Source organism: Phoenix dactylifera, unplaced genomic scaffold (assembly GCF_009389715.1).
Source record: "Phoenix dactylifera cultivar Barhee BC4 unplaced genomic scaffold, palm_55x_up_171113_PBpolish2nd_filt_p 000960F, whole genome shotgun sequence".
In the NCBI taxonomy this organism is placed as follows: domain Eukaryota; kingdom Viridiplantae; phylum Streptophyta; class Magnoliopsida; order Arecales; family Arecaceae; genus Phoenix; species Phoenix dactylifera.
This window is the reverse complement of record NW_024068318.1, coordinates 27,163-52,241: the sequence shown is the minus strand read 5'-3', so window position 1 is coordinate 52,241 and position 25,079 is coordinate 27,163. Positions and strand designations below refer to the sequence as shown.

At 37.9% G+C, this 25,079-nt stretch overlaps 2 protein-coding genes across 9 annotated transcripts; one reads left to right on the top strand and one right to left on the bottom strand.

The window, feature by feature from the left end:
• The first annotated feature begins 759 nt into the window (after window positions 1–759).
• On the top strand, window positions 760–2,921 carry LOC103696978 (transcription factor bHLH94-like). The gene is made up of 3 exons (XM_008778723.4): window positions 760–1,467; window positions 2,193–2,612; window positions 2,723–2,921. Exons 1-3 carry the CDS (start codon window positions 955–957, stop codon window positions 2,816–2,818), a joined length of 1,029 nt encoding a protein of 342 aa, XP_008776945.3. The 5' UTR covers window positions 760–954; the 3' UTR covers window positions 2,819–2,921.
• A 1,972-nt stretch (window positions 2,922–4,893) lies between these two features.
• On the bottom strand, window positions 4,894–20,316 carry LOC120103675 (RING-H2 finger protein ATL52-like). Of its 8 annotated transcripts, none has more exons than XM_039121074.1 (4): window positions 18,823–20,316; window positions 11,286–11,332; window positions 5,824–5,917; window positions 4,894–5,303 (listed from the first exon to the last, which is right to left on the bottom strand). In XM_039121074.1, the coding sequence occupies exon 1, from the start codon at window positions 20,181–20,183 to the stop codon at window positions 19,026–19,028; it is 1,158 nt and encodes a 385-aa protein (XP_038977002.1). In that variant the 5' UTR covers window positions 20,184–20,316; the 3' UTR covers window positions 4,894–5,303; window positions 5,824–5,917; window positions 11,286–11,332; window positions 18,823–19,025. The 8 variants fall into 8 exon arrangements, with proteins under 8 accessions (XP_038977002.1, XP_038977001.1, XP_038977004.1 ...); XM_039121073.1 differs by having other exon boundaries at window positions 11,286–11,329; XM_039121076.1 differs by having other exon boundaries at window positions 5,865–5,917; window positions 11,286–11,329.
• Window positions 20,317–25,079: the final 4,763 nt, after the last annotated feature.

Here is a 25,079-nt window from a genome sequence, read left to right as displayed (position 1 = left end):
GGAGTAATAAAAAGAAGTGTTGCTGCAATAAAATCCAACTCTCAGATTACGTAATTTGTGCCGTGAACAAGTTGAGTCAATTATGAATTGCAAGGGAGAATTTATTTTGAATTGCACCATTTAAATTACCAAGCAAGTACTTCAGAGCAATGATTTCTAAATTATGATATCATCCATGTCCCATGCCCCTTTGGACTGCAAAAAGCTAATATTTTCAATCACCTCCATTAATTTCTTGCTCCTAGCTTCTAAAATATAGCAAAGACTGACCGACCGAACACGAAAACAAAGCTGGTAGATTATATAATAAGAATGTGAGGATATGCATGAACTGAGAGTAGGCAGAAGTCTAGGGAAAGGCAGTTCAGTCTCCATGGCAGGTGGGTAATTGCAGGCTGGAAGAGAAGTGATCCTGTGCTCCAGATCAAGCCCTGGAATGGTGGTCACATGTCCATTTTACTTCAGTCACAGCACTAACACATGCCCCCCTATCCACCTCCTTTTCTTGTCTTGTTTTTTTGATGAAGACCTCCTTTTCTTGTCAGTCCTTTCCACAAGCCTTTTTACCACCCTTTGCTCTATGCATTGGACCTTAGCAACCGACCAAATTATAGCCAAATGGTAACAAAAAGGCACCCCTTTTCCTATAACCCCTTGTATATATAATATATTTATTCGTAATTTATCGTCGCCCTACACTCTCCTAGTGCAAATAAAACACACCACTGCTCCAACTCACCACCATGTTACATGCTACATGCTGCTTTCCCTCACTCTCTTGCCCTCACGTGGCAGCCTTGTGTGTTGTTTTTGTTTTGTCTCATGCCTTTAAAATCCCATTTCTTCTTCATCTCCCCATAGACGAAAGGTGAGTTGGGGCTGTATGTGTTTGAGTCTATGCGAGCTTTCCTTGGGGTGGGTGTCCATAGATTTGCCCTCCAGAGTTAGAGAAAGATGGCGCTAGATGCTGTGGTTTTCCCACAAGACCTCTTTGGTTGCACCTTGAAGGAGATCTGCACCGTGGAAGGAGGAGCATGGAACTACGGTTTTGGTGGAGTGGAGGAGAAAGGGGTAGTGCTAGAATGTGAGATGGGTGGTGGAGGTGGTGGTGGTGGTGGTGGTGGTGGTGGTTGTGGGGTGAGGCAAGACCAAGGGAGGGGGAGGGTTGATGGAGTGCATGGGAACTGGGACTCCTTTTGCTCCTCCTTGGTGCAAAACCTTGAGGAATGGGATGTGAATTCCTCACCACCATCGGAGACAGGTGCCAAGGATGAGGGCTTCGTCAGGGGCCAGGAGGCGGCGGTGGGTGGCCGAAGGAAGAGGCGGCGCACCAAGAGTTCCAAGAACAAGGAGGAGGTCGAGTACCAGAGGATGAGCCACATTGCGGTGGAGCGCAACCGGCGAAAGCAGATGAACGAGTACCTCGCCGTGCTCCGGTCCCTCATGCCTCCCTCCTATGTGCAAAGGGTCTCTCTCTCTCTCTCTCTCTCCCCCTCTCCCTCCCTCGCTCCCTCCCTCCCCTCCTTTTTGGTATCCATGGATCTGAAATCCTGGAACAATGAATTATTATTTCTTCTCCAGTTGCACCTCACCATTTTTTCTTCTTTCTCTTGGCAATTTAAGTAGGATAAATCTTTTTTTTGGTCAGACCTTCATTTTTCCTTAGCTTTGCATTTGTGTGTGTGGTGGTATTTTCCTCAATCAAATGTCTTGCGTTTGGGTCAAAGTTTTTGGAGCCATGGTGGCAGTTCTGCAAGAAAGGCTGGCGAAGGACCTGTCTCCTTTAGTTTTTACATCAGCAAGGAATCTAAAATCTCATGCAGCAATGCATGAAAAGATGCACTTTCTTGTTTTACATGTTTGTATATTCTAGGCCTAAAATCGATCATTAACGAGTTAAGCGCTCTCTCTCTCTCAAAAAATAAAAATAAAAAAATAAAAAAAAAGGAGTTTGATTACTTCATCTCCAGTGATGGTTTCTTCCGATCATCTCTTGTCAATCTCCACCAAAGCATGAAAAGATGCACCTTCTTGTTTCACATGTTTGAAATTTGAAAGCTGTAGGCCTTAGAATCAACTATATCAATAATTAATCAAGCACTCATATTTGATCTCTAAAGATGGTTTCTTGTAATTAATTCTAGTGAATCTCCCCCGGTCAGAAGTTCTGAAATTGATTTCTTTATGGATAGGGTGATCAAGCATCAATAATTGGTGGAGCGATAAATTATGTCAAAGAGCTCGAGCAACTTCTCCAATCTCTCGAGGCTCAGAAGCGACTCAAACAAAGATCCGACACAGCCCCATTTGCTGATTTCTTCACCTTTCCACAGTACTCATCATGCTCTTCTTGCAGCACAAATAGCACTGCAACCACTGCTGCTGCCACCGCCACCAACAATACTAGCAAGGTGATGGCTGAGAACCAATCAGCCGTAGCTGACATCGAGGTAACCATGGTGGAGAGCCATGCCAATCTCAAGGTCCTCTCGAGGCGGCGACCCAAGCAGCTGCTCAAGTTAGTGGTGGGCTTGCAGAATCTGCAGCTCACAACACTCCACCTCAATGTGACCACCATGGATCAAATGGTTCTCTTCTCATTTAGTCTCAAGGTATTGTTAGCTCACAATTGTTTAGATGTCAATTATTTGGTATTTGATCCCATGAATTGCCATTTAATTGATTGTATACTCTTCTATTGGGTGTTATCTGATTGGTGCAGGTAGAAGATGACTGCCAATACACATCGGTGGACGAGATTGCAACTGCAGTCTATCAAATGGTTGGGAAGATTCAGGAGGACTTTGGTCTTAATTAGTTTGCTTGTAATCCTAACCATGCCATATTGTTGCAGTCTCTTGTGTTCTGATATATTATTTAGAATCTTGTTTGCTGCTTAAATGCCAATGGTTTGATTGCCAGTAGTATCTAGCCCTTCAAAGAGTAGAGCTATATTCAATAGAAGAGATATGCTCAGTACCCTATGAAATCTTTTAAAAACTAGCGCTTATGCAGCGGATTAATTCAAGCCAAAAAAAAAAAAAAAACCCTTTCCATCAATTAATTTCATATCTGATGAAAGAGCTCATTGACAGATCTGAGCAAAGGTGCAGGAGAAATGAGGTGGGTATATCATGAGGATGGATCTTTATTTCCTTTTCAAATGAAAGCCACCTAATTGAGGGAAGAGAATAGTTGTCATTAAAGTTGTAAAGGAGCTGAGCTTTTGAGTTGTGATGATGGGAATTGACAGTGAGAGGTAGAGCTTTGTCATGAGGGATCCAATGGGTATAGATGTGGGCTCAAAAAGGGTGAGACCAACTAAAATAAAGGGAAAAGAAGGACAAAAATATAATACCGACTAAAGGAAAAGGCTTTAGAGTGCAGTACAATTTCCCATGTCATTTCGTTGGTCAGGAGATCCTGTGAAGAGGGTCTTTCTCCAAGTCTTAAGCTGAATGATTAAAAGGTGAAATGCCTGGGGACAACTTCTATCATGTGGTTTCGTAAAGACAGGAAGAATACTGCAAGGAGATGTTTGCAGTCTAAGTAATGCATAGGAAGGAAAACTAAATAGCAAGAAAACGACCAAAGGTCCGTACTGTTCTTGTGAGTCATAGTCCTTCTGATGGTTGTAGATGATCTAAGTATAATGGGCAAATGGTCCCTCTTACAAAGATCCACATGTTTCAGATGATGATTTCATTCATTGATTCAGTATCTTATTTTTTCGGTCTTCCCTAATTGATGTACGTCACAGTGATGGACCAAAAGAGAAGCGTAAGTGCAGTTACAGAAGCATGCAAGTCCTCTGAACAACTAGCTCGCTTGTATGCGCATGCACAAGCATATGCACACATATGCCTAAGCAGACACATTTGCCCAGTAATGAAATGTGATGCAATATTGTTTTTGAGAAGCTGAATTAGAGTGCGTATAAAGGAAGCTTGCTCGGAACTTCTGAGAATCTCTGACCCTCAGACAAACAGGCCAGATTTACTAATAAAAGAATGGGCAATCAAGTTCCAAGGGTTCTCTAAAGCCAGTTCTCATCCTCCAATAAATCTCGGCTAAATAGGCACGGAGTTCTTTTTGAGAAAAAAAATTGGTGAGAAGTTCATGGAGGTAAGATTATCTGTCTCCGTACCGGATCCCAAGCATAGTATCAATACGGTATGGTATGAAATTTTTTTGACATACTGAATATCGGAACACCATCTGTATAGGATACTGGTACCAAACTTGTATGGTACGGCATGCCCGTATTACCTGATTTGGACCGGTACGGCATATCATGGATAAAAGTCCTTTAGACATAAGTGGATGACCCAATAGCAGAAAGAGGCCTTTCTCACTGTTTTGATAGTTTAAGCTAATAAAATCTTTTTATGAATGCAGTGTAAGCACATGAAATCAGGGAGAGATTGTTTTTGATCTCTAAGAGACAGGGACAGCCTAGACAACTAAAGCTTTTTTATGTTTTTAACTGGGAAGTAAAGGGAATGTAAAATGTAAAAAATGAAGATTAGTACTATGTGCATACTGAAGATGATTGTTAGATTGGGTCCACATTTACACCCTCAATTATTTCCTTTCTCTTTCTGCACCCTGACAGAGCGCTAGAAAACATGACATATGAAAATGGTTAGAGCAGGAAAATCATTACATCGCTTTCAAAATATCCTAGAAGTCACCAGGAGTATTGAAGTACCGGCAATGAAACAGGTGATTAGTAGGGTTAATAGCAAAGACGGTAGGGTAACATGGTTATACCTTATCCTATAAATTGAGAGAGAGAGAGCGCATGCGAAGTAATCATTTGATATTTTATAACAAGCTCAAAATGTAGTTATCTTGGATAAATGTTTTATAATAGCTTTTGAAGTCATGGAAGATTTCAAGTGGTTGTAAAGAATTCTCAAGTATCTAAATACAATCAAGCGTCCTGACACTCAAAACTGCCCCACTGCAATTTGAAAAGAATCTAGATAAAAGTGATCCAGACATTACATTGGAGAAAGATGCCAAGAACTGATACATCAAATGGACCTTCAGGATCAGAATGATAGAATATTATAACTAAGAGGTCTGAAAGAAAATTAATGATGTCCCTGTACCTCATGATTATTCTCTGGAGATGTTTGGCTGCACTTGTTTTGGGTATTCTCAATCTGATGAAACTTCTTTTTCTCCCAGCCAAAGGAACTCTGGTATAGCTGGATTTAGATAGCAAATGATGCGCTTGCCTAGCCAGCCTCCAAATATGTTGCCTAAAAAATGAGCTTGAGTGCATTTTTCTCTCTCTGTGGAAGTTTCAAAGGAGCAGAATGCATTGAATCAGTAATGTTTACATGAAGGATTTGCTAATTAAAAGGTAAAGAAGCTAGAAGAATAGAAAGCCAAGGACAAGAAATCATGTTTGCACATAAAACTATTTCAGAATTTAGAAAAAAATAAAGAAGAAAGCACATAATGTTTCAAACTGTCAATCTTGTCAGTTAGCAAATGGAATTTAAAAGCTTGCACTCACTTGAGCTATTTATCACATCCAAAATACATTTTTATCATGATGGTCAGTTGTAAATAATTGACATTTGAATGATGGTTATCCTAAAAATGAAGTTGGAGAAAATTCTGCCAATTAAATTGGTTAGATTCTTGGCTTAGTGGAACAAAATATGCAGACAAGAATATATTATTTCAAAGCAGTGTCATTGTACTTGTCCATTCTTCCATCGGGAGAGATACTGAAGGAAGAAATATTATCATGCTAAACAAAATATGGAAGTGCATGATACTAAGACATGTGAGTTTGAATCTTACAATTGATTGCTCTTAACAGAATGGAAGGATTTCAGTCAGACCTAGTTAAATAACCGAAAGCAATAGTCCAAATCTGTCTGTAGAGCATGGTCTTCTGTGACAAATGAAAAACCATCAACACAGATTTCAAAACAAACATAATAATTGTGAAAGGTAGGAGATGTTATAGTGTACTACATTAAATGATGACATATGATTTTGCATAGTTTTCAAAAATACGCAATAAACTCTAGTGGTTTAACAGTGTTTCACCATTGGAATCAAAATGTTACAGGGAGTAGGACCAATAATATTTGCACCCTCACATTGCAATTCTTTTGAACTCAGCTTTTTTGACAATCGAACATTTCTGCTAATGTAATATCAGTAAAAGAACTCTCAGGTTCTTTTTGGATTATAGAAACTACATTTTTTTTGTTGGAAAATTATATATGGTCAAAAACAACAAAATCCCAAGAATTGCAATTCAAACTCTAGCCTGGCAGCTTAAGAACACACCTCAGAGAGACCTATTTGTTTATATGTTTGTTTCAAGAAGCTATGTGCAGGTTGCCTTGGTGAATAGATTCAATAATAGATGTTGGGGCCACAATACACCATTGGGAAGCAATTAGCTTAGCAAATGAGGACATCAATCAGCAAAATCATATGTAAGATATGTGTGGAAAAAGCACCTTCAACAGCCTATGGACATATACATTTGATGCCGAGTTATAATCCCCTCTAACAATACAAAAGGGACAGAGTAATATAAGTTCATGGCCTCATGTGTTCTCCCTTCTAAATCAAGTAAATTGCTTGAAGAAGGAAAGTTCAGTGCATGACGCCATCAGAAAGTCAAGATTCATTGGAGATCAGCCGCTATCGAGCATATGTCAGCATACACCCACAAGTTAGATAACGAGTATGATGGTCCATTATAGTAGTCATCATGGAAGCTTTGTTGGCCAATTACTGGCTTCAAGAACACTCATGCCCTCATGTTCTTCCCCAGGATGAGCCCTTAGCATCACTCTTTGCTTGGATGATTCTATAAGATTTTCACTCTAAGTTTGGCATTTTAAATATGCTTAGCATGTTACTTTCCCACGCAACTAATCTGCTTTACTTGTCAAGTAGTAGAGATGAAGCGCATGCTGAAGTTGCATAAAACAATATCTAGGAGTGGTTGAAGACAATGTCCCAAGAAAATTCTAAGAGAAAACCAGAATGCACTGCCATCAACCCATGAAATAAATAAATTAGGAACAACTAGCATTACCCTATAAATCTAGGATAGCTACATGGTTCCCCTTTTTATCCCTCGGAGTAGGTATTCTAGGATAGATCAGCTAGATAGAACTAAAAATAACTAGGAAATGCTCGTGAAAGTAAAAACTGTTGACTAAAAATTACCTTTTCAACTCGCAAGGTAGGTTAAATATTTCCTCATGCCAGGTTAGGATCTAAATGAGTCACTTTTACGGGAACTTAACAACTTGGTGACAAATGGCAGAAAACATCTTTAAAAAGCTGGTAACACAACACAAGATAATCAAGACACCTTACTCCCAGTTTGTATGAGCATTAAGGTCAGTTGTTCTAAAACCAGACATGTTATGCTATATTTCTCCCAGGAATTCAATGAGTTCTGCATTCCAGAATCCAGTACAAAAGATGAGTAATTTTCTATTTTTCCTGATAAAATTGTTTAGTTAGTGTCTAATGCCATCCATGACGATTGATAATGAAGCAGAGTGTGAAACTATAAATGGAAGGAGTTGAGTTTGCTAGAATTTCATACAGCCTTGAAAATGCTTTAGTACAATTTTTCATAAACTCACTGTTCAACCAAGTCTAATGTTGAAAATTTTCATAAATCCATGCATATACCCTCAGACACCATGTTATCTGTAAATTTATCTATATTTACGTCAGAAACATTTCTACTTGTTTAACTGGAAAACCATATTTTGAATCAAAAATTGCAATCTAGTTCTTAATGAACGCTCTTGTATTTGAATCAAATATGGTTTCTTAAAATTCTATTATAGTAATTAAATTTCCTTGTGTACAATTAGCAATAGAATAGTCATTATACATAGATGCATGCATACATACCTATACATACATACATATATATATAATATGTATGTATATTCATGTGTATATGTTTAGGGTGGAGATAATACACATAGGATGAAGGGCAACAAATAAAAAAGGGAGGCTTGGTGAATAAGGATTCATAAAGTTGACAATAAACGCTCAAATCAAGGTCGGCGGAATTGTCCCGAATTGCCCGGTTCAGGTCGTCCCAAGCCGTACAGGCTGCGGACCGGGACGGTTCCAGTGACAAAAACGAGACCGGCATCGGAGGAAGAGAAGACAGAAAAAATAGAAAAAGAGAGAGCGAGGGCGGGAGAGAGAGGGAGAGGAAGAAAGAGAGAAGAAGGTCGAGGCCGGCCTCCGCCAGCCGGGGGAGTCCGGGGAGGCGTTGTGCGAAGGAGGGAACCACGGAGGAGGGGCTTGCTTTGGTCCCCTGTTTCGATCGAAATAGGGGCCGGAGGGGCCCCTTTTATTTTTGGAGATTTTAAGTGAAAGTCAGCAAACCCATTGCCGACTTCACTTATTTTTTTTATTTTCTATTTCAAATGAAATAGGAACTGGAGGGAGCCCTTCTTCTGTGGCTTTCTGGCGGCTCTCCGGCCTTCGACTCCTCTGCGCGGCGGCTCTCCGGCCTCTGCTCCTCCACGCGGCGGCTCTCTGGCCTCCTCCTCCTTGCGGCGGCTCTCCAGCCCTCCGTCAGCCTCCCCCTTTCCTCTCTTTTTCTCTCTCATTCTTCCTCTCCCCTGCCTCTTCTACTGTTTCGGTACAGGTCCGAAATAGCACGACGCAGGCCCGTACCAACTCGTCCCGCCGGGCAACCGATATGGTGCCCGTTACCGATTTCACCGACCTTGAGCTCAAATAGTAGGAACAAGCCTTGAATTTTGTGGTTATGGTAGATGCACATAGCATGGACATGTTATAGTGCTATTTCAATTTATACTTTCAATTCTATGAGTGTGAATATGCAGGAAGATTCCAAAATTCTCTGTAGTGTCTTATGGTGTTACGAGCATGCTTTTCTATAGTGAATAGTTTCTGCAAAATATTGCTTTGGCTATTCTGCAGCACCAGTCCAAGGAAATATATGTAGATTATGTTTGGACCTTCCTCTCTTCCACTAAGGTAGCACATGTAGGTTTCTGAATTTTAGAATTTCAGAATAATGATTCCATCCTCTTCCCTAAATTAAGAATCTTAAAAATTTAAGAATTGAGCTTATATAGGAATTGCTTGGTTATTAAAAGGAGAAACTTCAAAAATGAAAAATTGTAAGATGATAGGAATCAAAGTCTACTGAACCATGCCGAACTAGCTGGTTCGGAGCGTACCAAACCGGTTCAGTCAGTTACTAGATAGTTTTTTCATAATCGGCAAAAAAAAATAAGGATCCTCTGTTTTAAAACGAAACAAGGGCAACCCAAGGGCTTTCGAGCCCTCCCTCTTAGCCTCCCTCTCTATTCCTCCCTCTCTATTCCTCCCTCTCCCTCTCCCTCTCGCTCTCCCTCCCTCCCTCTCTTTTCCTCTCTCTCTCTCCCTCTCCCTCTCCCTCTCTGACTCTCCCCATGTTGGTACATCCTAGAATTGCACGGTACAAACTTGTACTGTGCCAAACCAATCGCCAGCCAATACCCTCTCTGTTGCATATTCGATGAACCTTGATAGGAGTGGAAAAATCATAAACTTGAGATATTGTAATCATATTGGAAGACCTAGTTAAGAAATCATAACTTGTTTTTTGAAAAACATACAAAACAAAAATACAATTATTCTATGATACATCTACATACACCCTAGGAGATGATACAAGTTTTTTCAGCTGTTCATCAAGCAATTAACCATCAACCCATCTTTATCTGAACTACTCATACAGTTTGAAACATTGTATTTTGCTTTAAATATTTTAAAGACCTACTTGAGGCTTTTGACAGCTTGCTTCATCAAATTTACTACCTTCATTTTTAAAGTTGATACACTTATTAGAATTTTTAGTTGTCACATCCTTTTTTAGTTCGTGTATAGAGCATACACAAAATAATGGCACTACTCTAATTCTCTCTCTCGTACCTTGGTTGCTATAGTACATCTCTTAACCTCATTTTTCCTATAGCAGGTTTGATTCATGCCACATTCTTTGACCAGCTTTTTTTAGGAAGAGATAGAGATGCCTAACCCAATTCATTAAATTAAATGCATCCATAATATGGGAACCAAGGTATGCCATCTCGGTGCCGGGCCCCATACCAGCGCCACCTTTTTATTGTGTCGGTACATTCGTTATGGGGGCCGGTTCAACATACCAAATGTCGGTACGCTCCTGTACCGCATACCAGCACCGAAACAGTATGATACAGTTTGCCCCAAACCACTCGTTTCGGTATAGTATGGCATATCTTGATGAGAACAGTGAGCAGGTACGGGAGTTACAGAGAACGGGTGAAGATGGTAAAGGAGTTATAAAACAAGAGAGAAGTGGTGGAAGAGAGAAAAGGTCTGATGACAAAAGAAAGGGAGAGAGTTTAAACATTGGCAAGGAGAGTTGTGAGGGCAACAGTAGATTTCAAGTACTTGCTGGAAGCCGTATAAGTCCAATCCTTGAATAAAAACATGATTCTGCTCTGTACTAAACTTGGAGATAAAGCTTTGAAGTTAAAAAATTGCATCTTCTGTTCCTAAACACCAGCTAATTATAACCAATACGCAGTCCCATGCTATTAGAATGTCTGGCCTCCCCATGAAGTCATGAACTAATTTCCTACCTAAACACAGAATATTGTGCGAACCTTATTTTGGCTGTGTTAATACCATGAATGACCTGGACTAAACTCTGCAATTTTGAGTACTATATCCAAGTATGAATCTAAGTGGTTGTGCAACGTGGCTAAACAGTATATCAAGTATGCATCTCCTTGCTAAAATTTTAAAGAATGACTAGAGGAAGTAGCATAAAGAAAGAAGTTTCTGTTCACTTGACTTTCACATGGAAAAAATGAATGTAAAACTGAAACAAGGTGGAAATGAGATAGATGCTTCAGAAGGGAGAAAATTGGAGTGAGGGGAAATGGAAAACCCACAACGAAGATGGAAAATATAGGCACCCCCCCCCCTCTCCCCAAAAAACAAAGCAAATACACATACTTAGTCCAAAAAAAGGAGAAGCACAAGTCTAATTCACCAACACCATAAAAACGAAAAGCTTGAAGTTTTAATAAGTGATCACTTTATAAGACAAGCAATACAGTATCAAGCAAGTCCAACCAAGTCAAACTTGGCAGGCAAAAGAGAGTTGTTTTCAGTATAGATATTGTTGATGAATCATAAACTAATGATAAATGAGAATGAAAACCACAAATACACAACTATGGAACAAAACTAACCAGTTGTCAAAAGATCATTCAAGAGCTTTCCCACTGCATTAAGCCTGCTAGAAAAATTTGCACAATATAGTAAACCTTTGAAATATAAATATTAGATATTACTGTCAATCTGATGATTAATGAAATCTTCTAACAAGAACCTTACAGTACATGAAAACTATGTATTGATAGTCCCGTTTAGAGGAGAGAAGGAATATTATCAAATGAAAGAAACAAAAAAGCATTTTACCCTCAAAGCTTTTAAATTTCATAAATGAAAAGTATGCAATATTGAAAACGAAGAGAACATGTCCTGTAGAGGTTGATGATACAGGTCCAAATAGATTGGCAAATATTTTCACAATGTTACTATAACATTTATCATTATTACATGAATATACAACTAAAATTGTCAACAAATTGAGTTAAAAGTCATTAAATTGCATTTAACATGTTTAACATTCAAACATGGCTTGAAACACACTTCAAGAATAAGTAATCTGTTTGATGGAAATAGTCAGATGCATCCTGCCAAATCAAGCCAACTTTATAGTACTTACGATCTATTTTGCAGAAAAAGTAAGACATGATCAAAATAGTAAACTTTGTTATGCACCCAAGATAACCTATGTTCATTCAGATGAAAACAAAGGAAAATATCACCATCATAAAAAGTAACACAACAAACAAAAGGCAGAGATCAGTAGATGTTTGCATGACCTTTCAACTGATATAATGAGGCCAAAGACCGTGATTAAGCATCATGCTGTGCAAACATCTCAGGAATGTATACTGATCAGAGATGATCACATGGAGTCATGGACCATTGAGGATCAAATGGACCACTTCCGACAGGTTTGGATCAGGTTCAGGCAAGTGATTCAACATATCAAGCCTTTGATTGCATTTAAAAATTTACAGCTTGCTAATTCCCTCATGTGGTGTTTCATATCATTCCAGGCATCAAAATAACTGGCTCAGGGAATGCTATGGCGGAGTTCCGGAGCCCTACTTGTTTCCTATGGTGAGAGGTTCTGCCAGACAAAATTTATCATGTAAAGTCTGATCAGATCATAAGTTTACACCTATACTGAATTGGAATTTTTGTAATAAGTTCACTTATTCCAGCTCAAAGTAGAGTCAGACTTGAATTAAATTCCAAAAGGGACACATGAATAGGGAATAAGTGTCCGGCATAATTGATGGTGTCGCCGTTATGGATCGAGAGAGGCTGTAGGAAATTGGCTATGGGTAATTTCCTTCCAAGAATTGAGACCTCACTGGCCTCTCATGATGGTATGACTTAGTTTACTAAAGTAACAAAAATACTAATAACAAAGATGATGTGGCTTTCCAAGGAACAAGGAATTATGTGCTTTGCTCTTTAGGTTTTTTCCCCTTAATGACATTTTAAGATTTTGTTTGTATAAACACTTCAAAATGAACACATACAGACACATACATATCTGTATGCATGTATACATATTTTATGCATGTATGTAAGTACACATGCTTATGTATATTGCAATTTACACTGTTTGGAATTTGGATTGTGAGATTTAAATGGAAGAGAAGACAAAGAAAGGACAAAATGTCCGGATCCCTCATTTGTAATCAAGAGGAGGGGAGAGAGAGAGAGTTAACATCCCTTGTTTGAATAGTCAAGTGAGGAGAGAGGAGGAGAAATAGAGAGAAACTGATTCTTTCTGAACTCCCTTTTTCGACCTCTCCAATAGTGCATATAGTTGGAGAGAAGAGAAATGCCCTTTCTCTTATCTTTTTTTCGCTCGTGTTTGGAGTCAATCTTCTCTTCCATCATCTTCTCTTCTCTCATTTCCTTTCCTCTTCTCTCTAGACCTATGTATCCAAGCAAGGTGCAAAATTGTCTAGTTAGGTTGGTTCTCTAGCTCTTTCTTTTGCCATATATTCCTTTAAGTATCAATTTTATGTCACTATAATGTTCTTCCAATGTATTCTTGGGCTTTTCTTGATATTTCATACCAAGGTCGGCGAAACCGGTACCGGACATTGTATCGGTTGTCCGGTGGGACAAGTCGGTATAAGCTAGCGTCGGGCCGTGTCGGGCCCGTGCCGACACAGTAGAAGAGATGGAGGAGAGGGAGAGCGAGAGAGGAAAAGAGAGAGAGATGTCAAAGAGAGGGAGGGAGGCTGGAGCTGGTGCGGGTGGCCGACTTACTTAAAAATCGCAAAAAATTTTACAATCGGACCCCTATTTTGAATGAAAGTGGGGTTCGGCCGTGCCTCCACCACCCGCATCAGCACCGGCCTCCGTCAGCCCTCTACCAACCTCCATCGTACCTCTGCCAACCTCCGTTGGACCTCTGCCGGCCTCCCTCCCTTTCTCTCTCTCCCCCGCTCTCTCTTTTCTTCTCTTTCTTTCTCCTTATCCTTCTCCTCCAATGCGGCATTTCGGATTCTTTGTCGAAACCATCCCGGTAAGCCGCCGATACGGCTTGAGACGCCCCGAACCGGATAGTTCGAGACGGTTCCGCCAGCTATGCTTCATACCCTAAATACACCACCACAACTCCCTCTTTTATGATCCCCCATCAAAAGCTGTGGGCATGCAATACAAAATCAAACTCCTTATTACAGCCATACATGTACTAAGATATCAAAAAAAATTAATGGAGTTCACATAGTGATTACAAAATAGACCAGCATCCTATTAAATGAGACTTGCTCAAATCCCTAAATCCTACAGCTCTTAATGGAAAGTTAAACATGGCCCCATATCCTACAGCTCTTAGCTAGTGAATGTATATCTGTATAGTAAGGAATGAAGTGCGCATTGGCTTGGCACAACATTACATGCACCATGCCAATGCCAAACAAACAAAATATTAACATATGGAACTTTAAAAAACGTATATACTGCATTACATTTTAAAGAAACTATGAAAAGTATCCCACATTCCATTTTACGGTCTTGATGAGCCCAGAAATATTAATCTTATGGACCTATATCCTGAACTATTTGCTAGCACCAAACTACTATGTTCAAAAAAAAAGAAAGAAAAAAAGAGGAATATATAGTGATTTTATAAATCATCTCCCAATGCCCAGTTTCAATGGATATTATTTTCTCTCAGCAAAAGCTTCCCTATGCCTCTAAAATCTCTGCAACCAGATTCTAGTTTTCTACATATGGTTTTAGTATTTCCAGGATAATAACTTGGAGGTGGCATGGAAGACCAACTGACTTCAGACATTGGAAGGTTGCACTTATTTGCTGCTGGTTGTCTTTGCCTAGAACATAGGCTAGAGCAGAATTCGCCACCCTACCTCAAACCGCCTGGTTCAGGGTGTATCAAATTGTCCCAATTGGAAGCGGGACGTGACAGCCTCTCAGGGCAGGACATGCCCCAAATCGTCCTAAACCGAACTAAACCTTCAATGTGGTTCGGCTAGTTTAGGGCTTATCCCACTCATAATAATTGAGGGGAGGCACTGAGAAGGCCTCTCGTTCACTCTCAGTCCTTCTAAAACTATATTTTTTTTATTTTCAACCAAAAATAAAAATTGAAGAAGGGTCAATATTTGCAAAATTTCATATGAAATCCAACTCGTAACGGGTAAACTCCCACTTCCTTCTCTCTGTCATTTGTTTTGTTTTTGAAGCCTTAAAAGGGCAAAAATTAGAAAAAATGAGAAGATATTTTGGGATGATCTCAAGATATGTTGTAGATCTAACGATGATCTACAAAATGACAAAAAAATCATAATATTTGTTCATCATATTTTTTTATATTTTTACATTAAAAAATATTTTACAATTAAAATAATAATAATAATAATAATAATCAAAAATTTCTATATAATAAGTACTAATTTGGAAGGCTTACATGCTACTTGCTTTCTCAATTTGCTAACAATTTATTTTAAATTTGGGTATGATCATGGCTACGCAAACCTAAGCCCAAATTTAAATAAATTTAAAAATAAGTAGTGATTAGTGCTTACCCATAGGCTAAAAAAATATATGTAACATACATAGTAAGATCTAAATATCAATGTTTAACTAAAAATATTTTAAAAATATAAAAATTATGAAAAATTAGAATGATTATAGATAAGAGGAGTATTTTCTAAAGTAATTTGGTATCTTTTATATTACAATATTAAATATTTAAATTTTAAATAATTATTTAAATAATTATATTTTAATTAAAATATAAAATATACATTCATCAATCAAACTTGCAAAAATGGATCTAGGAAAGATGGAGTAATAGAACATGACATAAGTTGGGAGCACATGGCATTAATTTCAAGTCGATACAACTAAAAGTGCAAGTGGGGCTACATGGTGTGGAGGAAGGGAGAGGTAATGAGATTGAAACAACATTTGACCAGTGGTTACCACATTGTGGCTGCTCGTAGTAAATGTCCACAAGAGATCCACCAGATGTTCAAAAACAACTTTGCTAATTTTAAGGAGAGCAAGTAAAGGAGTGCTGAAAAAAGAGCAAAGATTGAATGTCAGGGAGCTGAGCCATCTTCATACCACTCTAGGAATCCGAAATACTATGAGGCATTGGATCCAGATGGCATGGAGGAGGTGCAGATTCAGACTTCTATACAGAAGAACTTAAATGATTAGGGCAAAGGAAGGAGATTGCTAGGCATAGGGCTCAATTTGGGCCCTCAACGTTTGAGTCATGTTTTAGTTCCAGGTTCCCTAAGGCATATCCAAGCTATAGAAGGATCAAGCCTGTCAAAGAAATAGTAGAAAAAGGTGGCAGCAGAATTGCATCTATATTTGAGGCCTTCGGCAACAAAAAAGGAAAGAAGATGAAGGATATACTAGAAGGGACTACCATTCATGACGTAGATACACATATCTTTCCTAACAGAGATTCTAAGTAGCAAAGCATTAATACTATGCTTGTAAAGGACAAAAAAAAGGATATAGGGAAAGCTATTACTTTTGGTTTCACTTCAGCCACATCTCTGCGAATGCCAAAGATAATACGTATTATCATTCTGCTATCAATACTATTTAGAGAAAAGGTTAGGGTGTTGATTCTCCTGGGTCGAAGGACATATATGGGAAGTTGCTCGATAGTAATCAAGGGCTAGAAAGATGGATAGCCTCCTACCAGAGTGAGTGGGATATCTATGCTGTGACTCTGATGTATGATGGTTAGACCAGGCTCAATAGGCAAAGCATCATTAATTTTTTGACACGTTGTGATAAGATATTTTCTTATGAGTCAATTGATACTTCAGAAAAGATGCAAAGATCGCTATTACAACCTGCGCCTGATGGACTAAGTAATTGATCATATAATGGAAGCAGCAGGTCATGCAGGCGGTTACGAAAAATGAACTACAATACAAGGCCATCAAGGACATTCTATTGATCAAGAAGCCACATATTCTAGATCCTATGTGCTACCCACTGCATACACCTGATTCTAATGGACATTGCAAGATCTATAGGGCGAAGCAAGTTGCGAAGACAGCCCAGTTCATTACAAAATTCACATAAAACCACTCATGGATTCTGCAATTGATGAGGAAGCAACCGGGGGTGAGATATTAAGACCAACAATCGCTTGCTTTGCTATGCATTATTGCACTTGATAACCTTATTAAAAAGAACACAGATTTGTATTAGATGTTCATGAGTGCCGAGTGGCAAGAGAGCACATATGCCTATAGTAGCATTGAAGGCAGTCATGTGGAGGGCTTGGTGAGAAGCCAGCAAATCTGAAAGCAGGTTAAGAAAATAGTTGAGTAAATTGCACTATTAAATTGAATGCTCAAGGTAAGGGATAGTGAGACCCTTAAAAGGGTTTCCTATGCTACGTGATGAGGATTGCTAAAGCCGAGATCAGGCACAAAGATCCAATACATGTCAATAAGTATTTTGAGATCGCTGGGCAGAGGTGAGGTTACCAAATGGGCATAAATTTACATCTAACAGTTAATCATTTGTTTATTCTTAATAAGCAAGCATATTTCTTATACTTTTTTATTCTTATAAAGTAAAATCCAAGTTCAATCATTTATTTGTTAATTAAACCAATTACAAGATATCTTAGTAGCCTACTATTTGAACCCAAAGTTTCGGTACAATATCACAGGAATAAACATGGACGAGAAACTTCTGAGTTCTGACCATGCTACACATTGTGATTTATAAGATGGAGCATGATCTGGCTACTAATCACCCGATGTCTGGAGGATGTAAATTAAGTTCAACAGCATACGGAATCATTTCTTGTCAATTCAAGCAAATTCATGACATCATATGTCATGTGTGTTTCACAAATTAAAGCATTTCAGAAGGGCTCCCACAGCTTCAGTGAGAGGGAACTTGTGGCATGCAAACATAATCCAAGTATTTCTCAACAATGACAAACTAATATAATATTTGATGCTAAATAGTGTCTGGTATGAAATTTACTTTATATAATTTGTAGCTAAACGATAGTTCCACTTTGGGCCGTCATCAAAATACCTCGAAGGTTAATAATCCAAAACCTCTCGCAAACAGTCTCCTCTAGTGGTTGTAAGTGCAATTGGACAACCTTCGCCCTAACTCACAGCAAACAGAGGAACTGCCTATTATAGAAACAACTAAATAACCTAGTATATGCCCACTATAATCTGAGGCTCAGATTGAAATGCATTCAAGAGGAGATGAGCTGGCATATATTGATCCCCTCCATAATGATTTCATATATGATGAGGAGGATCCGATGATTTCGTATATTTTTCATACTTTCACCAATATAGTTGTGCATTCTTCACCATTGCTGCCTAATGTTGCTATGAGCATTCACCGGAAACAAAATGATAATTTGCTGGCAGTATCTAATGCTAAACCTAGATGGACCATAGCATAAGATTTAACTCTGCCCATGTTCGGTCTGCAAAATCAAAGCAATTGAATCATGATAGTTTCTTCAACTGATTCAGGCCATTAATTACTACCATCAAGAAAAAAGGGGCCCAATCTGTTGCATAAAGAAGCCAGCTAATGAAGGTAAACAAAAGGGAGTAATAGATAATATGCTACTTCAAGATTTAAGTTGCAGGACACTTCCCAAAATTAATGTCTAGTTGACTATATCTGCTGTCAACATACATAAACAACACAAAAACAGACAAAAAAAATTATTTCCAGGTAAGGTAGAGTTTACCATAGCACATGGTGATCAGTAACAAAGACAGAAAGCAGCTACAAGAATAGAAGCATGCTAATTAGATTTTCAGATCATATAAAATCATCGCTGTAAGAATATTATATTACCTGCGGAATGTACCATAACCATAAATTGCAAAGATTATATCCATGATCATAAATCATAGCTAAGATAACTGGCAAACAAAGAACACAGAAATATGCAATCTATACATTGAAACAAATACGACAAATAAAGGATAAGACAAAGAAACATTGCCAGAGCAGTAAGCAATAGTTTCTGCTGCAATTTACTTTTTATTGATAAAACTGAAACATGTATACAGCTACTTCAGCAGGTGAAGACATTCATTGACATGGGAACAAAGTTCTGTGTATTACCATAAGTTCGAATTGCCTAGTATCCGTGACACGGGAAAGTTCACTTTTTTAACCTTCCTCGCTATCACTAATTGTATGAACAGCAGCGAGCAGCTCCCAATTTGCTGAGAACACTCTTCATATTCCCAATTCATGGAAACTGCCAATTCAAAGGGATATTATTATAACTACAATTAAACTAAACAAGCAGCCTTTATCCACCATCACCAAGGGAGAATTGAGTTCCTCGCCACCCGTCCATATCTTGAGAAGAACCACCTGCCACTCGACAGAGATCTTTCTATCTCGAAATGGCCCTTCTGCAATGAAGACCTTTTAGAAGAATTCCCCTGCTTTCCCTTGTTCTTTAGTCTTTGCTCTCCACCAAAATTGGGATCTTGTCCCTCCTCCCCGGAAATCTCTTCCCTCTCCATTGTGATGGGAAGAGTACCCAAGAATAGCGAGTCCATCGAAACCGACCGGCGAACTGGCTGAAACCCACCTTCCTCCAAATCGCTTGGCACCCTAATCTCAGAGCTTTCCGGCACCTGGTTAATCAAAATTCCAATTCCACTCTCCATCCCTCGATCCTCCTCTTCCCTGTCTTGCACCCTGGGATCGCTCTCCGGTGCTTGGATTCCAGTGTCGGGATTGTCCACAGGAGCCGAGGAACTCGAGCCCTCGACCGAGATAGTAGCGGCAGTGACCGTGGCAGGAGGAGGAGGAGCGGCGCCGACGAGCGCGGCGGCCGGATCGACGATGCAGGCCCGGCAAAGGGGGCAGTTGACGTGGGCCCGGAGCCAGGTATCGATGCAGGGGACGTGGAAAGCGTGGCCGCACTTGGGGAGTAACCGGACGAGCTCTCCGTCCTGGAACTCCCCGAGGCACACCGAGCAGTCGGAGGCGCCGAGGATCGCGCCGCCGACCTTGTACTCGGCGACGGCGATGGACCTTATCGTTGACTCATCAAGCCCGACGGTCCGGATGTACCACACAGCGTGCAGCCACTCCCCGTCCTCGGAGGCCCCGTCCTCGTCGGACCGGGGGGAGGCAGTGGCGTCGGCGGCGCCGGCGGGGACGGAGGCTGGGGCATGGGGGAGAAGGGGGTGGCGCTGGCGCCGACGGCGGCGGAAGACGGCGCAGGCGTAGCAGGTGACGGAGAGGAAGAAGACTGCGGCGATGACGGAGATGGCAAGGATGACGACGTTGGGGAGGTGGCGGTCGCGGTTGGCGACATTTATGGGGACGATGTCGCTGGACGGCGGGTAGGTGGCGTTGCAGGAGGTGTTGGATGACAAAGGGTCGCACCAGGAGGAGTTGTACTCGGCCCAGAAGACGACGACCTCGCCGTCGGGGGAGATTATCCGACGATAGAGCGCCATCGTGGACTGGGATTAGGCCGGAGAGCCGGAAGTTGGGATTTTTCTCATCTCTCGCCTCCGCCGGAGAATGGAGGGAGAGGGAGCGGGGAAGCAAGCCGTCGGTTTTCTAATCTGGACGTCAACGGAGTGGGGTTGGGGCGTCATTTCCTTTGCTTCTGGGAAAATTACGCCCACTTTTGTGAAACTTAACCCACGCGTTTATTGGTCCACACACGTTGGAATCCAGCTGGGCCCCGGTGTGGTTAGGTTGCGGTATGCGCGTGGGTGCCCTGAGAAGTCGGTGTAGTGTGGTGGGAGTAGATTGGTGGGGACACTGCGATCGAGAAAGACTGATTGATGGACGTCGACCGTTCGATCGAGACACGCACAGCTCTGAAAGCACTCCTAGTATTTTATTCACCACCTGCGCAGCTCTTGAAGTGGTCTCCGAGGTTGGAAACTCGCACACGTCTCATGCAAAGCGGCTTGATGCCCTCATCATCATCTCCTCCGTCAACTCTACTATTTTCTCTTTCGTTGCTGTGCCTCTTGATTGGCTTTGGACAAATCTGGCACGGTCCAATTACCAGATGGACTTGTGACAAAGACTTTCTTGACAAACTGGACCCTGCTAAGATTTATCAACTGATATCGTTTGTTCTGCAATTTTTTTCAGAAAAAAGACCTGTGTAAATAATTTAAAAATTGCAACAAATGAAGTTGAATTAGGCGGATCTAACTTAGTGGAATACAACAAACAATGTCATGTTGAGATGTGTATGGATGCCTTTAATATTTATAGAGAGAGATTGCTTGAGTACAAATATATATATGGCAAAAAAATACTTGGGAATTAATATAAAAAAACTCTACTTGTTAATATACTATTCAATTATGATTAACATGAATTTAAATAAAAAAATCATAATTTTTTAATTTGGTAGTTCTCTTATAACTATAATTATAAGACTAGTAATTTGGAATTACTCCATTCGCCAAGATTCAACCCAATTATGATTAAATTGAATTTGGCATAAGTTCAATTTTTTATTATTTAAAAATTTTTATTTGAAATATTCAACTCACCAATATTTTACTCAATTACGACCGTCTTCTATTTGAAATAATTCCAAATTTTATTTATTAGGAATTTTTTAATTATATTATTTTTATGTGAAAATTTTCTAAATTTTCTTTATTCAGACATATTCTAGTTGTCATAATTATTTGACTATGTACTTAAAATAGTTAAGAATTATCTGTTTAAAATTTTAAAATAATTATTTTAAATTTTCTACTCGACATAAATTAAGACTTTATTAATTTGAAAATAATCCACTTGCCAACATTCTACAGAATTATCATTAACTTGACTTTGACGCAATTCCAAATTTTCTTTATTTGAAAATTTTCTATTCTATGGCTTTATTAATTTCTTTATTTAAAAATTTGTATGACTATATTAATTTGAAAATATTCTACTTGCCAACATTCTACATAATTATGATCCACTTGAACTCGAGGCAATTCCAAATATTTGTTATTTGAAATTTTCTATTCAATGATTATATTAATTTTCTTTATTTAAAAATTTGGATATTTTAATACTCATCATATTTATCTAATTACAGTGGGATATTTTCTATATAAAATTATTTTTTGTTTGGAAATTTTCTACTTGCTACAAATAAGTTGAATTTGAAATTATTTCAATTTTTTATTTGAATAATTTTACTTGCCATAATCATCTAGCTATGATGGGATATTTTCTATTATAATCGATTTCTAAAGTTTAACTATAGTAGAATATTTTTATACTTTAGAAAGAAATGGTAAATTTAAGTTTAAAAAATACAATAAATTACAAATTTCTTTTTAAAGTTTATATTTATTACACTTACACACAATAGTTTGTAAAATTTATACTTACACCTAGTTAATTTAACGATATTAGTAAATCTATTTACCTCATATAAAAAGTCAAAATTGTTTCTGAGTGATCAGTAAGTTATAAAAAAATTCTAAGATTAGAAATAAATTATACTTATATTCATTAGTTTGAAAAATCTACACTTACCCTACTGAGGTTTATTTTTATCCAATACTTTAATCTATAACTTAATAGAATATTAGCCAAACTATTAATTTAAATAAGACCTAATCGTAATATCAAAAAAAAATAAAAAATGACCAAACTAGCCTTAAGTGATATAACATCCACCCAAGAAAGAGCCATGAGGCACCATAGGTTTAAAGCTTAATCTTAATGAATCATCAAAAAATAGTTATATACAAAGAGAAAAGCAATTTAGATCTCTCAGGTAAGTCGATGCCTCTAAAATTTTCTGCTGCAGGGAACTAGTATCAAGAGTTTTATTGCTTGAGCCAGCCTGTTCATGATCCAAGTCAGGCCATGGAATCACAACTAATACACATTCCAAAAAGAAGAGTTCTCACGCACATACTAATTTAGATCCTTTTGATAATAGGCTATCAGAACTATCATAATCCTATATGTATACATAAGAATCTTTATTCATGGCGATAATGTTAAGGAATCATGTCTATAGTATTAGACAAATAAAATTCAGAATCAGCAAATGATACACCGGTGCCTTCAATCTCTGTGACATAGTGGGTGAAAAAACAAGAATAAAATCTGATCAGAAAGAATGCTCGTTGTCGAATACTAGTCGAGAATTAAGGATACTCGTCGCTGGATGTTCATTAGAAAAGAAGCTTGTTGTCGATCGCTCATTGAGAGGGGACGCTCGTGATAGGGTGAAAAAGTGAGAAAAAAACTCTAGCTACTGAATCTCGAAGAAAAGAAGATTATTAAAGATTGAAAACTTTGAAGAGATCATAAAGTCGGAAAAATGAAAGAGGAGCCATATTTTTCTATAGAGATAATTTTGACTTTTTACAATAGATACATGACTAACGTTGCCAATTTAACTGGTTATAACTGTAGGTTTTACAAAATATTGTGTAAATATAATAAACATAAACTTTAGGGGAGTTGTAAGGTTATTTTAATCATTTTAAAAAATTTTGACGTAGCACTTGTGTCCCATTAAAAGTTAACGGTTTGACTAACATTCTGTTAAGTTATGACTTAAAATATTGGATAAAAATAAACTTTAGGGGGGTAAGCATAGATAATACACAGAATTTGGGAGGAATATTTTTAAAATCCACGGCTTGCATTTTTAATATAGTAGAGATATATAATTGTAATAATCATCAAGCCTTTTTCTCAACTATCCTGGGTTGCTTTGTTTATTCTCATTCACGAAGTATTTCTATTTAAAGTTTTATGGTTATTTCAAGTTTATGCATTTCCTTTCTTATAACTCCCATCCTTATTATTTTAGATTTTCTCCTCTTATTTTACTATTTTAATACAAATCAAAGTACCTCACCTTACTTAAGCCTTCTCACATTTTTATTGTACATATCCATACCATCTCAACCGATATAAATAATTTTAACTTTAAAATAATTTATATCTTAATTTTCTCATAATTGGTTCATCCACTTCAAGAACACCTCTATCTCCTTTATTCCCGTTGTATGCTTCTTAGCCACTATTAGCTGCAACCCTCATCCTTTCTGGTTATAATCCTGCGACCTACAACCCTACTCCTTGGCCATTATGGTGACACTATTAGTTTCTACGATGGAAGTCACTGGCTTGAACTCTAGTTAAGAAAAAGGTGCATACATATCCATGAGTGCCTCTACAAGAAATCATAAAATCCCTAACATTATTTTAGTCTCATTTTTGAAAAACATTAGAAAATGACACTTTTCTCCACATTTATAATAACCTACCGAGTATTAGTTTGTAGCTTATCTTTACCGTAGAATCCATGATATTATTTTAGTAGCATTTCTAAAAAATTCTGGAAAATAACTTTTTGCCCCACATTCATGTTAAATTGTCGTGGTATGCATTTATAGCTCATCTTTATCATAGAATTTGCTACATTATTTTAGTAGCATTTTAAAAAAAATAGAAAATAGTATTTGATCCCACATTTGTGATTAATTGCTAGGTATCAGTTTGTAACTTATCTTGATTTTTCTTATAGATAAGTTAGAACCATTCTTTAGAAAACATGAGTTGCTAACACAAATTAAAAATTCTATCTAATAGTATATATTGATGCCGAGTTTAATTTGATCCGAAATAAGAATACTCTAGATTAATTTGGCAAAGAATCACGATCACTGATCCGACTACATTTTTTATTAAAAATATTAAAAATTATAAATTAATTAAATAATCTATATAATATAAGAGTACTAAAAATTTGTACATTAAATACCTCTACTACTTTTAAATTGCAACACAAATAAAATTATCTGTATTTTAAAGAGTTTGTAAGAAAAAAATATATACAAATATAGAAATATGTTGATTTATTAAAAGTTTTAAATACGTTAAACCAATGTTTTGGAAAATATAACAAATTATCGAATGATCACTTTTTATTTTCATCAAATGGAAAATATTGATTTTTTAAAAAAATAATTATTAAAATATCAAATATCACAACATAATTTGAATCAGTATATAAATAACCTTTTAACTATAATAAACCTTAATTTAACGAAGTAGATTGTTGTCATAGTAGTTTGGTTATTCTTAGGTAATTGATAGGTGTTTACATTACATTCAATAACCTAGAAAGTATCTACAAGCAAGCGCCACATGGATCTTAAATGAAATCACAACGGATAAAAGTTATGTGACCCTTGTTGGGTTAATGGAGTGATTGTTAGAAGTATGCCCTAGAAGCCAATCTGGCTAACACATTATTAATTCTGGGACATAATTTTGTACTTGACTTTATTATTATTGATTAATAAATGGGCATTCTTTTCATTCATATTGTTTATGTGTCTATGAAT